General features: G+C 39.3%; 1 protein-coding gene across 5 annotated transcripts in view; it reads right to left on the reverse strand.

Annotated features, from left to right (window-relative positions):
• Positions 1–12152, reverse strand: part of CPEB2 (cytoplasmic polyadenylation element binding protein 2) — a 50807-nt gene that overhangs the window by 3845 nt on the left and 34810 nt on the right. For 3 of the 5 annotated variants that reach the window (XR_014945498.1, XM_015862762.3, XM_015862761.3), the window contains 4 exons: positions 7541–7659; positions 7132–7246; positions 3963–4144; positions 1–176 (listed from right to left, as the gene is read on the reverse strand). The exon at positions 1–176 is cut by the window's left edge. Coding sequence is in view for 2 of the 5 variants with exons in the window: in XM_015862762.3 (XP_015718248.2) it covers positions 1–176; positions 3963–4144; positions 7132–7246; positions 7541–7659 (592 nt within the window). In the remaining 3 variants the exon portion in view is untranslated. Of the gene's footprint in view, positions 177–3962; positions 4194–7131; positions 7247–7540; positions 7660–12152 lie in introns of all 5 variants that reach the window. The other 2 variants (XR_014945497.1, XR_014945496.1) reach the window with 2 other exon arrangements.

Genomic DNA, 12152 nt, shown 5'->3' on the forward strand with positions numbered 1-12152 from the left:
AATGGCTTATGGAATTCGCGTCCTGCACGGGAGTGGATATTTGCCCAACAAAACTCACAGTAATACTGCAGGCAAGTGACATTGGCACAGAAGAAAGGAGCAAACTTTCCACCGCATCGTGCGCCCTGGCATTCGTCACACATCTGGTCATCCAACACATATGGCTTTACCTCCACCTGTTGGGGCGAGACACAAAGAATTCCAGTTAGCACCTATTATCTGCACTGAAAAGGTATTTGAGTGGGTTCAGGTTTTCTCTCTTCCAGAAAAGGAAAAGCAGTCTGACATCAGAAATGTTTACATCCCTACCCAATTCACTGCTTTTTGCTACTGTTTACCATTTACCAGCTCCCCATCTATCCATACAGAAAGCTAAACTGTTCAACACAGACAAGTGCATTAAATATATAATTAATGGCTACATCAGAGCCTCCAATTAACTTATTCTGGAAAGATACCCTTAGCAAATGATAAAACCAAAGTACGTGTAGAAAACAAACCACTGGTCCTAAAGCTCTCCAAAGGAATCTCACCAGCTCCCAAACACAGCCCAGTTTTATACTGCTTAGCAAATAACACACATACAAGAACGTAACCATTTATATCTGAGCAAGAAGTCTCTGCATGTACTACCTTTCCTTGCCCATTAGAAGCACTTTCTGAAGGCTTGATTACTTCTTTTAGCACTCTTGAGTACTAAAGGAGTTGCTCATTTGGGTCACTCATTACTTTTCTCTTTTAATTTTTATTTATTTATTTTTGGCTTTGAGTTGCACAGGGATTTGTGTTCAATATGAACCCAAATTAATTTCTAAAAGATCATACTGCACATCTACAGCCTGCTACAAACACCTGTGTTACACAGCTTCTTTCTCCCAAACTGCTCGGACTGCCAGAGTGGAAAAGTGGCAGGATTCCAGTGGTACATTTGCACAATGTCTCTGCATCACTGAACTGTTACAGACAGCGCTCAGACAGGAAGAAGAACTTCATAATAAAACACAAAATGAATCGACACCATCGTTAAGGAATGTATTGTTGCTTTCCACATTTTCCTTATTTTTTTATTTTAAGACAGTATTTTCAAACTCTTGTTGGCAAAAACAATTATTGCAGTTTATCCTACAACTCAAGGTTGTTGGGATTTTTTTGGATATTTACTGTTACTTGAGAAGAATCCTACATACAGACAGTGACCTCATGTACCACACTCATACGGAGTGGCTCTGGGCAGCCTGGTCTGGTGGTTGGTGTGACCCTGCACCCAGCAGGGGGAATGAAACTAAATGATCATTGTTGTCCTTTTCAACCCAGGTCATTCTATGATTCTATAAAGCTACCAAACACACAGTGGTTTGTAAAAAAAGAAATAAAAATTATTCATTTTCTTAGCTTCAGAAGACGCACACTCAAGTGGTCAAACATGCCTATGTTTGAATCACAGTATGCTTTTCCTTCCAACAATCTATATTCAATATGAACTCTGCTGATTACTTCCATGCAACAACCTTCATCATCAGTGCAAGCTACACTTGGGCCTTCCAATAAACAGCGACTTTATGCAGTAATTCTGTTTGTGGTCCAACATTACTGAAAGCATGAAGTACCACAGATTTCATGCTTTGGTACGTTGACGCACCAAGATCAGTATGAAGGAGATTTCAAATGTATTAGATTGTATAAAATGTTTATTTTAGGGGAACTGAAGTATCACACGAAGTGGATGGAGACTGCTGGCATATGAAAGTTAACAGCATTTTAAAGAATTGTTTGGAGATGGAACTCCAAATGAGTTTCAAAGAAATGTTTAGAGCTGATCTGTCTTACATGACGGAATAGCATGAAGAGCACTTTGCAGAAGAAAAACATCTGCTAGAGAAACCAAATTTATCTGTATCAAAAGAACTAAAGAAAGCTCCGGAGTACTTAGGTAAGGAAGAAAATTAAGGTCACAGAATATGCCTGTAAAGCCACAGCGACACCAACTTTTCCTATTAAGATGGGAAAAGATGCATGTTAAAAATGCCATAAATACTTTCAAAAGCAGCTCAGGTGGATAAAGAAGAGAATGGCAAACTTTAATGATGAAATAAAGGACACAGACAGAACTGGTTATAAAAATGTGGAAAGACAGCACACCTACAGAAACCAGCTATAACTGGCAACAGAAAGACTAGAGTAAGATGAAGCACAGGAGAAAAGTCTCTAAGACTGTACTATGATGTGTAATGTATCCCCTAATAGGCCAGCATGTATTTGTATCTCAGATGAAGGCAGTACCTCACATAGAACTGTCTTCCACATTCCTAAAATCAGCATTTATATTAAAGTAAATGACCGAGTTGTGTACTTATATTAATTTATATAAATAATAGGGCTGAACATATTATTTAAATATAGAGAAAGTTATTAAAAATGAGATTAAAAACCCCTGGCAAATCAACATAACCAGTTCATAAACCCTCTCAATCATGATAAGGTTCAAAGACAAATGTATTAAAATGTTTAGATTTGGCATCACTGTGTTTTGGACGTAGAGCACCTCAGGAACAGCAGATGTTTTTGAAGAAATCAAACCCAAGGAAGCTAACAAACGATGCCCAAGAAGAAATCATTTAACTGCTATCTGTGTATCTCATGGATGTCACTGTGCTTCTGACCTTGAGTATTTATGGCAGACTGTGTGCTGATTTCTTTTCTGTCCATGCTCCAAGAGGACTACAGCAGATGCCCACTGAAATTTCACTCTCTGTATCCCTTTTAAGTTGTTCAGAGTTACACAATACTAAAAAAAAAGTTCAATCACCTCTGCAAAGAGTAAGCACTGCCATTTCAGAAGCCTGCTCAACATCCAAGTGGCCCTTAAGATTTCCAGTGAGCCATCATGGGCATTTTTCCTGTTACGTAACTAGAGGGAAGTCAGAACTACTAGCCAAAGTCAGCTGCAAGTCACAGGAACAGCAATGTCACCAGCAAAATGTAGCTGTAAGGACTGGATGTCATTCCCACTCATCTTCTGGAAAGGACCCTGGGGATTTCAGCTCCCCAGGCAACCAGTAGCCATGTATAGATGTATTGCTTTGCCTGTTTGAAAGGAGAGAAGCACCTGCTGTGGCCTCCAGTTAACTGCACCAATTTCTTTCTGCAATGTCTTTGACCTGTAGAGGAGACTGGACCTTGAACTACTTACTCATTCCTCCTCTAAGACATTAAGAAAAACCCAAAACACAACAAAAACCAACCCAGAGCACTACTAACAACACTAACTGCATCTGCAATCAGAACTAGCATCACTTCAAACTGATATAACTCAGACGTCTTATAATATAATGACAATATAACTTTGCTACTCTCAGACTTTTAATTGAGAGCAGCAATGAAGTAGCCTTGTCTTTTAAAAGTTAGCTTTGCTTTAGCTGGCAAAAAGCATCTACAGCAACCAGAAAGGTACAGTGGTAGATACACAGAAGATTCTCTTTGAATGGAAAGGGTGAGACATTTCACATTTTATGGGTTAAGTAAGGTTGATTTTCCAAAGCGCTGATAATCGTGTTGAAGTTAAAGGCAGCTGCAAATTAGACCTACTCTGAAACTATTAAATAACAGTTTCCTATGAATGGCAGAGGAATTATTACAATATTTGCTTTCATTAGAACATGGGAGAAAAAGATTTTCAAACCCTTTGCCCACACACAACAAAACCAGGAATGGAAAGAACATATGGTCTACCATATGCCCAAGGAACAACTTGCTGCTTAGTGGAATGCTCGTTGTTTCAGGGGCATTCACAGTTTAAGTCCTAGAACCTGTGGAGCTAGAGAAATATCAGAAGAAACGTCAGAGCCGGCACAGAAGTGGATCAGAACACAAAGTCATGCGCCCTAAGAACTTGCGTTATAAATCACTGCTCCCACAAATCTAAAAAAAACCCCACCCAAATAAACTCGTTCTGGGTAACTTACTCGTTTATCTATATCGCCATGCTGAAGTTGAACAAACCGAGCGCTGATGGCAGCAATGTAACTCTGCTGATTGGAAAAAGCAACACGTCCAGCACCTTTTGGGTATTTCAGCTCAGGGTCGGTATCAATTCCTGCGTAACAAACTCCACCATACAGACGGTCCATGATCATTGCCAATTCCACTATTAGGAAACAAAACAATGTTCACTTGAACTGTTCTCACTGCACAAACTCAAAAAAAATCCAGAAAAGTTAATTTTAGTAATTAATTTTCCAACAACTTACATAAATGTAATAAAAAATAATCGCAACACGCAGAATTCGGTTGTAAATTACTCAGCAGACACATCTTTCACACTGCGGTCACACACGCCCAGGGAACAATAGAGCTACAAGTCCCTGCTGTCCTTAATAACCTGGAACGGAAATTCAAGGGCAGCTTTCCTTAAGGGATAACAGAAGACTTTTTGGATAGGCATGGAATGCAAGGCGCATAGAGTCCACATGCCACAGATTCCTTGGTACACGTTCTCTGTCTGTACCACTGCTCTACAACTTGAATTTCAAGATGCAGTTTGCATCTTTTCACCAGGCACGCAGAGCTCGATCATCACACAGTACGGCACGATACAGAGACTCGAGTTCATAGAATCAATAATCTCCAATTTCACAATAAATATTTTAGCAAACCTCTAGTAATATTTTATTCTGAATTCAATTTAGCAATTCACTGGGGTGGAATGTATCTTTCTCAAAACAAATCTCCTCTGCCTCAAGATATAGAGGTGTCAGCAGACATTGATTTTCAATAGTTGTCTGAAAAGTGTGATAAAGTTTTACTGCTTTTTTGAAGGTGTGATTCTTATTTCGCGATGCCACAGAAGTTTCATTTTCACATATGCAGAAGAATTTAAAGCAAGGTATAAGGCTGGTTTGAATTTGGAGAAAATTAATCTGCAGTTGGAATGCTCGTTTACAAAGTGTTACAGGGTGATGCAGTCAAACACAAGTCTCAAAAGCAAAATGACAGAAAACCTTGATCACTGTAGATCCAAGAGAGAAAAGATATATTCTGCATACCCCAAATTTGCTCTATCACTTCTTGTTTCTCCAGCATCTTCCACATGAAAGCTCATCTTTCTGTAATGATAGAATTTAGTACCAACTGTGGAAGACTAATGAAGCCCTGAGACTTTCTAAGAGAAACCTGGATTTGAAACGCTGTACATCAGCTGAAATGTGAAATGCTTCACATCAATTCCCTCACTGGAAGGGCACTGTAAAACATTACAAAATGCTACTGCAATCTGTCTCACAACGCAGACTGTCCTGGTCACAGATTTCACAGCTACAGAAACACTGAAATTTTCCTCCATGCACTCCCACAAGAGCCAAGAAAGAGTCTTGCAATCTCGTATTGCATTGAATCATACAGACTGCGTTAGCTGTCTGAATTTCTCCCTTTTTCCTCTATTTATACTTACTATCCGAATTTCTCCTTATCCATCTTATCCACAGGAACTGCAGTCTGTCAGCAGTAGAAAAGTAGCTAACGTACAGTACTAACACAAACAGAGCTCCACTCATGGAGCATGGCAAAGGCCATAACATTATTTTAAACACAAAACCCAGCAGTTTTACTAGTAAGATGAAAGTATTTTCTACAGCTTTAGGCACTGTAATGGTTTCCAGTGTATCTCAAAGGTGAACAGGGATTTGTGGCCAAAAGTAGATGAAGGCAATTTCCAGAGAAACCTAAGAATAGATGAGATGTTTTTTTTTTTCAAGCAGAAGCTGGCTGCACCGATTAGCAGAGCTTTAAACTAGATTGGATGGGGGAAAACGACGTACTTCCGAGTGACAGAGCAAGGTTATTGTACAGTGTCAGTTTAAGAAGCAGCAGTGGAAAACTTCAGCCTCCTCCCAGAGGAATCTGGGAGGGCTCCTCTAAGAAGGTAATGCAACCCACTGCCTGGCTGTAGCATCTCTCTATACCAATGCATGCAGCATGGGAAATAAGCAGAAGCTGGAAACCATGGCATAATTGGAAGACTATGATCTGACTGATACCAGAAATGTTGTGGCAGGAATTGCGCACCTGGAACAATGCAACTGGGCTACGAGCTTTTTTGAAGAGATAGACAGGGCAGGATGGGCAGTGGAGTTGCCCTCTATGCTAAGAAGTGGGCAGATTAAGAAGAGCTGCCTTTAAGAAACAGCAATGATCAGGCTGAGAACTTATGGATTAAAATTAGGGATCAGACAAATAAAGGACGGCTGGTGGTTGGGGTCTCCTGCAGGCTGCCTGATCAAGGGGAGCCTGCCGACAAGGCCTTCTTGCTTCATCTAAAAGGTCTGTCACATTCACAGGCTCTCAGCAAAAACCCACCTGTGTAACCTACTCATGGAAACCCGCTTTAGCAGGGGAGGGGTTAGACTAAATGATCCCCAAAGGTTCCTCCCAATCCCTAAGATTCGCAGCCAGATGGATGTAGTTAACTGCTCTATATCTAGGTGGAGGCTGGTGATAAGTGGTATAACCAAGGGGTCCATCCTGGGACTCATGTGCTTCAACACCTATATTCATGACCTAGACAGTGGACACTTGCACCCTCAGCAAGTGACACTAAGATGCCATTCAAAGAGACTAGACAAGCTTAAAGAGTGGGCCCAAGCGAACTGAGGTTCAACAAGGCCACAAGCAACCTTGGCTGGGGCAACCCAATCCCATGGAAGACCTCTTTGTGGCCTTCCTGTACTTAAAAAGAGCTTATAAACTGGATTGAGACCAACTTTTGGAAGGTCTGATAGCGACAGGAATAATGAAAACAACTTCAAACTAAGAGGGGGGATTCAAGTTAGATGTTACGAAGAAATTCTTTACCTAGAGGGTGGTGAGGCAGTGGAACAGGTCTCTGGAGGTGTTGCCCATGGAGGTGGCCCATGGATGGGGCCATGGGCAACTTGATCATGTGGGAGGCAGTCCTGTCCATGGCAGGAGAGATGGAGCTAGCTGATCATTAAGATCTCTTCCAACTCAAGCAGCTTTGTGATTCATATGATTCTATGAACACCTACAACTATCCATACATATCTGTATACAATTACGCAAGACTAAAATGATTTCTAATAATCTCCACTTTTAAAGAGGGACATAATTTATACTCACCAGCTCTTAGCGGTCTAGGGACTCCTCCAACAAAAATTGTTTTTCGAGGATCAAGTGGCTGGGAACCATCCATCACAAAGTCACTATCACTTAGATTCCAGGGACGGATCTGAACCTATTAAACAGGGTAAGAAAATGACATGCTAATTTCAGTTTAACTGCATTCTAAATATATACTTATCAGCCCACATAAACCAACAATAGTCATAACCCTATTAGCTTTGCGTGTCTTGATGTTCCTTTTTAATCCTATTAATTCAAACCCCAACGGTTTTAAAATCATCTGATTGTTCCAGATGTTGAGTGCTGCCAATGGTAGTTTGCTGTTGATTATTTCATCATCATCATTTCAAACGCAGCTTTAGACAGATGGCAGCTATAGCCCGCAGGCCATCTACTGTTTACTTACTGGCTTGTCCTTGATAGTAGGACTGGAAACACACAGATAGAGCTTTCCATCTTCTTCAATACAGGCATCAATCAGTGCCTGGACAGAACTCTCTTCTTGGAATAGGAGGAATGCATAACCTAGAGTGAAGAAGAAAATAAAACAGTTAATTCTTTTATATTTACTTTTCTTTGTCTTCTCCATACAAATGTGTTTACTTGAAACGTAGAAGAAAGTCAAATAAACTCTTTGTTATTAGTCATGTTTTTCATCTGTGTGCTAATTTGCGGTGATCAATACAACTGTGGGCAAATACTTCTAACCTTTAAGAAAAAACACAACACACCAAAGAGACTAATAATCAAATAAAAGCAAACATGTCTGCTCTATCACATATTGTTAAGCCCAGACTGAGCATAATTCAGAGGTAGCTACAGACATTATTATACAATGAAAATCTGACTTGGCACACAGGACTAATCTCTATTCTAGAGATTAGATCAAAGTACTTTGTTACGTAAGTGACCCAGCAAGCCTCCCAAACACTATAAAAACAGGAATCAAAAAGCTTACTTAATTCTACAGTAAAAACAGTCAGACAAGCAAGGAACCTCACACAATAGAATGCTTTAATGGTTACCATATGATATATACAGAACTTGTTACTTTACAAGTACCCTATAGCACAATTTGGATGTATTCTAAAGTAGACTTTAAAAGGACATAAATCCCCATTCCCTCCTCAGTTTACTAGCAAGTGTAGAACATTCACATAACATGAAAAAATAAAGGCTGAAGCACCTGCTCTAGACAGAGCTTGGCAAGAGGGAATATGGCTGCTTCACCAAGCCTTTTGGAAATGGTACTGCTTTTTGGAGACATACTACTCACACATTGGTAACCCTGTACTGCAAACAGTGCAGGTCATCAAGGCGTTAACAGAGTAGGGTGCATCTCAAAGAGCACTAAAGAATCAATGTTTATCTTAAAACAGTGATATACAGAAAAACAAACGCAAATAACTTTAGATCCACAGGAGCAAAAGCAGGATTTAAATAAAAGCTGCAAAGGCCTACACTGTTTCTTCTAATAACCTGTACCTGATCTCATACCCCTCATACCATGGTCCTGTCACAGCTCCCTTCAAAGGACACAACAAGACTGTGCATATTCTACTTTCATGGAAATCTTGCTCAGTTTATTAAAAAAGTCTGTAGGGACTCTTCGAGCTTTGGCTGAGGCATTTCCTGGTGAAATCCAGTGTTATTAAAAAATACTGTTCAGCAATGAAAATTCTGTTCAAATTAAACTTAATTAGTAATTAGACTCAAAAGCCCCGTTTAAGGGGGATATCTTCCAGTATTTACTTTGCAATTTAAAATTCACATATAAGCCATGTAAAACACAGTGAAAAAGGGCATGTGCAGACTGGCATGGATAAGTGAGACTAGAACCACATAACTGTCTTCGCCTGCATAGAAGCCAGGTGCGTACATTCCTCTTTGAATGGAGATCTCAGTAAAAGAACAGCAGGACTGCAAAAACTTGGTTACCCAAGGTGAGAGCTAAGCAGGCATCATACAAACAATTGCAGCCAGAATTATGTAAAATGATTTGCCAAAAGCTGATATTTCATCAATTTTTATCCTAACACAAACCGGTGTTACCGGCATATGGCTCCTCACACATAAATAGAATCAGTGTCCCCAGATCATCCATGACCTGTATGTCTGCAGCTATTAATATGCTTAGCTGGAGCCTTGTGAAGAAACAGACAGTTCCAACAGGAACTTGATGAAGGGAGAATTAGAATTACTATATTCTACCACAATATAAAATAAAAACAAGGAAAGCAAAACGTGAATTCTTAATTCTCATCCCTTTCTGCTATCATAAGATATATCTTTGTTGGATTTTTTTTACCATCTATAATTCATAAACTATTGTGGACTTTTATGGACTGCAAAGACAGTTATTTGTGATAGGTGTGATGAGAAGGATATTATAATGATAACAAACTACAATTACTATGTGCAATAGAAAGCGTATGTAGTAACTGTGAAACATGGCAGGGAGGTATTGTGAAGAGTGCTTTATTGTACCATAGAACAGTTTAATTCTCTGGTTTCTTCTTTTTCTACATCTGTCATGTAACTTTAACAGCTTCGTACCCAATAGCAACGCAAGTCTATTCACAACAGAAAAGCTGCTCTAATAGGATTCTCTGAAGGAAGCTGCTTCATACCTTTGGGTCATATGTACACTGGCAGTAGCAGGTCATGACCAGATATTGCTTGCCAAGAGGCAACCCAAGCTTGTATGGTTTCCATAAGTGAAAAATGTTAGATGAAACGGTCTTATAAAAATTTATTGTTCATGTGTACCAACATTTATGCCTTCTGTGGAGGATAAAGTTTAGGTAACCCCTGCTAGCATTGAACTGTTGACTAAATTACTCTGATTATACTGCAATGGTTATAAACACTGCTGTTTTCAAAGGCAACTGGCAAAGGTGACAACTACTGACAATGGATCTACATCCGATAATGGGAATAATTCACATTTGGGAAGGATACGTAAATCTTTAAATCAGTCACCTCTGACCGAGAATCAACTCCAAATTACTCTCTAAGCGAGAACGTACAAGCTGACACAACTGCAATGTGGATATTAACTAAGGCTCTTTTGAATGAGAGGGAGGCGGTGTAGGATTCACCTTGAGACCCAAGCACAATACTTTCATATTTGTACAGCGACTGGGTTTAAGCTCTGTGGTCTGCAGAGATCTAGTTAATGTTGCCAGTGGTGTCTGGGCAGTTACTTGGCTGACAAGTGTGACACAGAGATGCCCTGCATGACATTGCCTAACCTTCAGCTGATGTTCCAGAGCTCTATGGGACTTCAGTAGGTACCATACCACATTTGCCATCCCTGGGTAATTCTTGATATTCTTGGTTTGAAGGAATGAATCAAATACAATGAGCTTACATTACGCTGACCTGAATAGCCATTTGTACTCCAGTGGCTCTATTGGCAAGATTCCCATTAATTAAAGGAAGCTTAGATGCTAATCACACATGAAGACACCTACAGTTATTTGCCTGAATCCAGAGTTCAGTCCGACCCAAGGAGATCGAATGAGGTGGTAACAAATTCAACAAAACATGAATGGACCTTGGGTTTTGCTCCTTGAACTAGAAACAGAACTTTTTCAACATCATTTTTTCAGTCAGTTGTAAATTAGCAGTTAATAATCTTGAATAAATGAAGCTACCGCATGACTACTGGGACAGAAAGCAAAAGAAATACGCAGATAATTAGAAAAAGCTGGAGATACTGTCTTGTTTAAACAGATTATCTTCTGTTTTATACAGACTATAAATAGTACAGAACATACAAACAACTGGTTCTCCTTTGAAAGGCTCTTAGGATCAGCATATCCTCACCCCACCGGTTCTTTGTGAGCTTCATTATCATGAGAATGGAGTCCTCACCTCAGCAGTCCCTTTGAACATGTATGCCAACTAACTAATAACAGAAGTTATGATAAGCAGTGACAAGATAGAAAGGAAGGAATTCCCCATTACAGCTGGCAGATCACTTACTGACTGTACTTTGATCTCAACAGAATAATTCTTTTTCTGCTTCATAACTGAGTTTCCTTCTATGATTAGTGTGAAGTGTTTAAAATTCCTGCTATCTTCAGGCCTCATTTTGTGGTGAAACAACACAAAATGTAATTAGCAAATAAAAGGCAGTTGGTGTTTCTCAGGAGGCAGCCAGCCTTGACAGATCAGTATTTCTTCAAGTAAGGAAATACTTATTACGAACTTGGCCTTCCCTCAGGACTATCTGTGAACAGAGAGCCTGGAAGGAAGCACAGCCTGGAAAACTGAACAGAAGTATTAAAGCAGTGACAACAGATAACAAAAAAAGCCAAACCAAACCAAAAGGCTCCAAACAAGAAACAAAACAGGCTGTATGTCTTCAAGATGCTGAAGAATAATGTATTGAGCAGCCCAGAAACGGATAACTCTGAGATGTCTTTGGAAGTCATACTATTTCAAGTCTCTAACCAGACTGGACAAAACCAGACAGATACTAAATTAGTTCCATGCAAAGTAGTAAACTAGAAGAAGATTAGAAATTAAAAAAAAAACACAAAAAACCAACTAATTGTGCTATTATATGGTGCTTATATTGGTAATAATCAATCAGACTCAAAGCTTTCCTTGTATTTAGCCTATGGTTATCCATTTTAGATATCTTATTAAACATATATACACTGTTCTTGCCTGCACAAGTGCAAAATGCTGAAATATATTAAGATAAATTTCTATCATACCCTATAATGAAGTGATCATACATCTTATTTACGTCTTTATTTCAACAGTTAATAGTAAACTGTACTTCCAGACTATCTACAAATAGAAACCTACACCGTATTTTAAATGTGTGAGACTATTGCAGGCTACTGTCACATTATAAAACAGTGATGAATACTGTAGTAAATGGACAGTTTGACTATGAAGTGTTATTAAAATTCATGTAAGGATCAGTTAACCAACTGATTGCTGGGTATCTGTTTCCCGAATTAATTGAATCAACAGACTAGAGTTCTTTTACCTACATT

This window comes from Coturnix japonica, chromosome 4 (assembly GCF_054131305.1).
Source record: "Coturnix japonica strain WE chromosome 4, WE-NBRP24, whole genome shotgun sequence".
Classification (NCBI taxonomy): domain Eukaryota; kingdom Metazoa; phylum Chordata; class Aves; order Galliformes; family Phasianidae; genus Coturnix; species Coturnix japonica.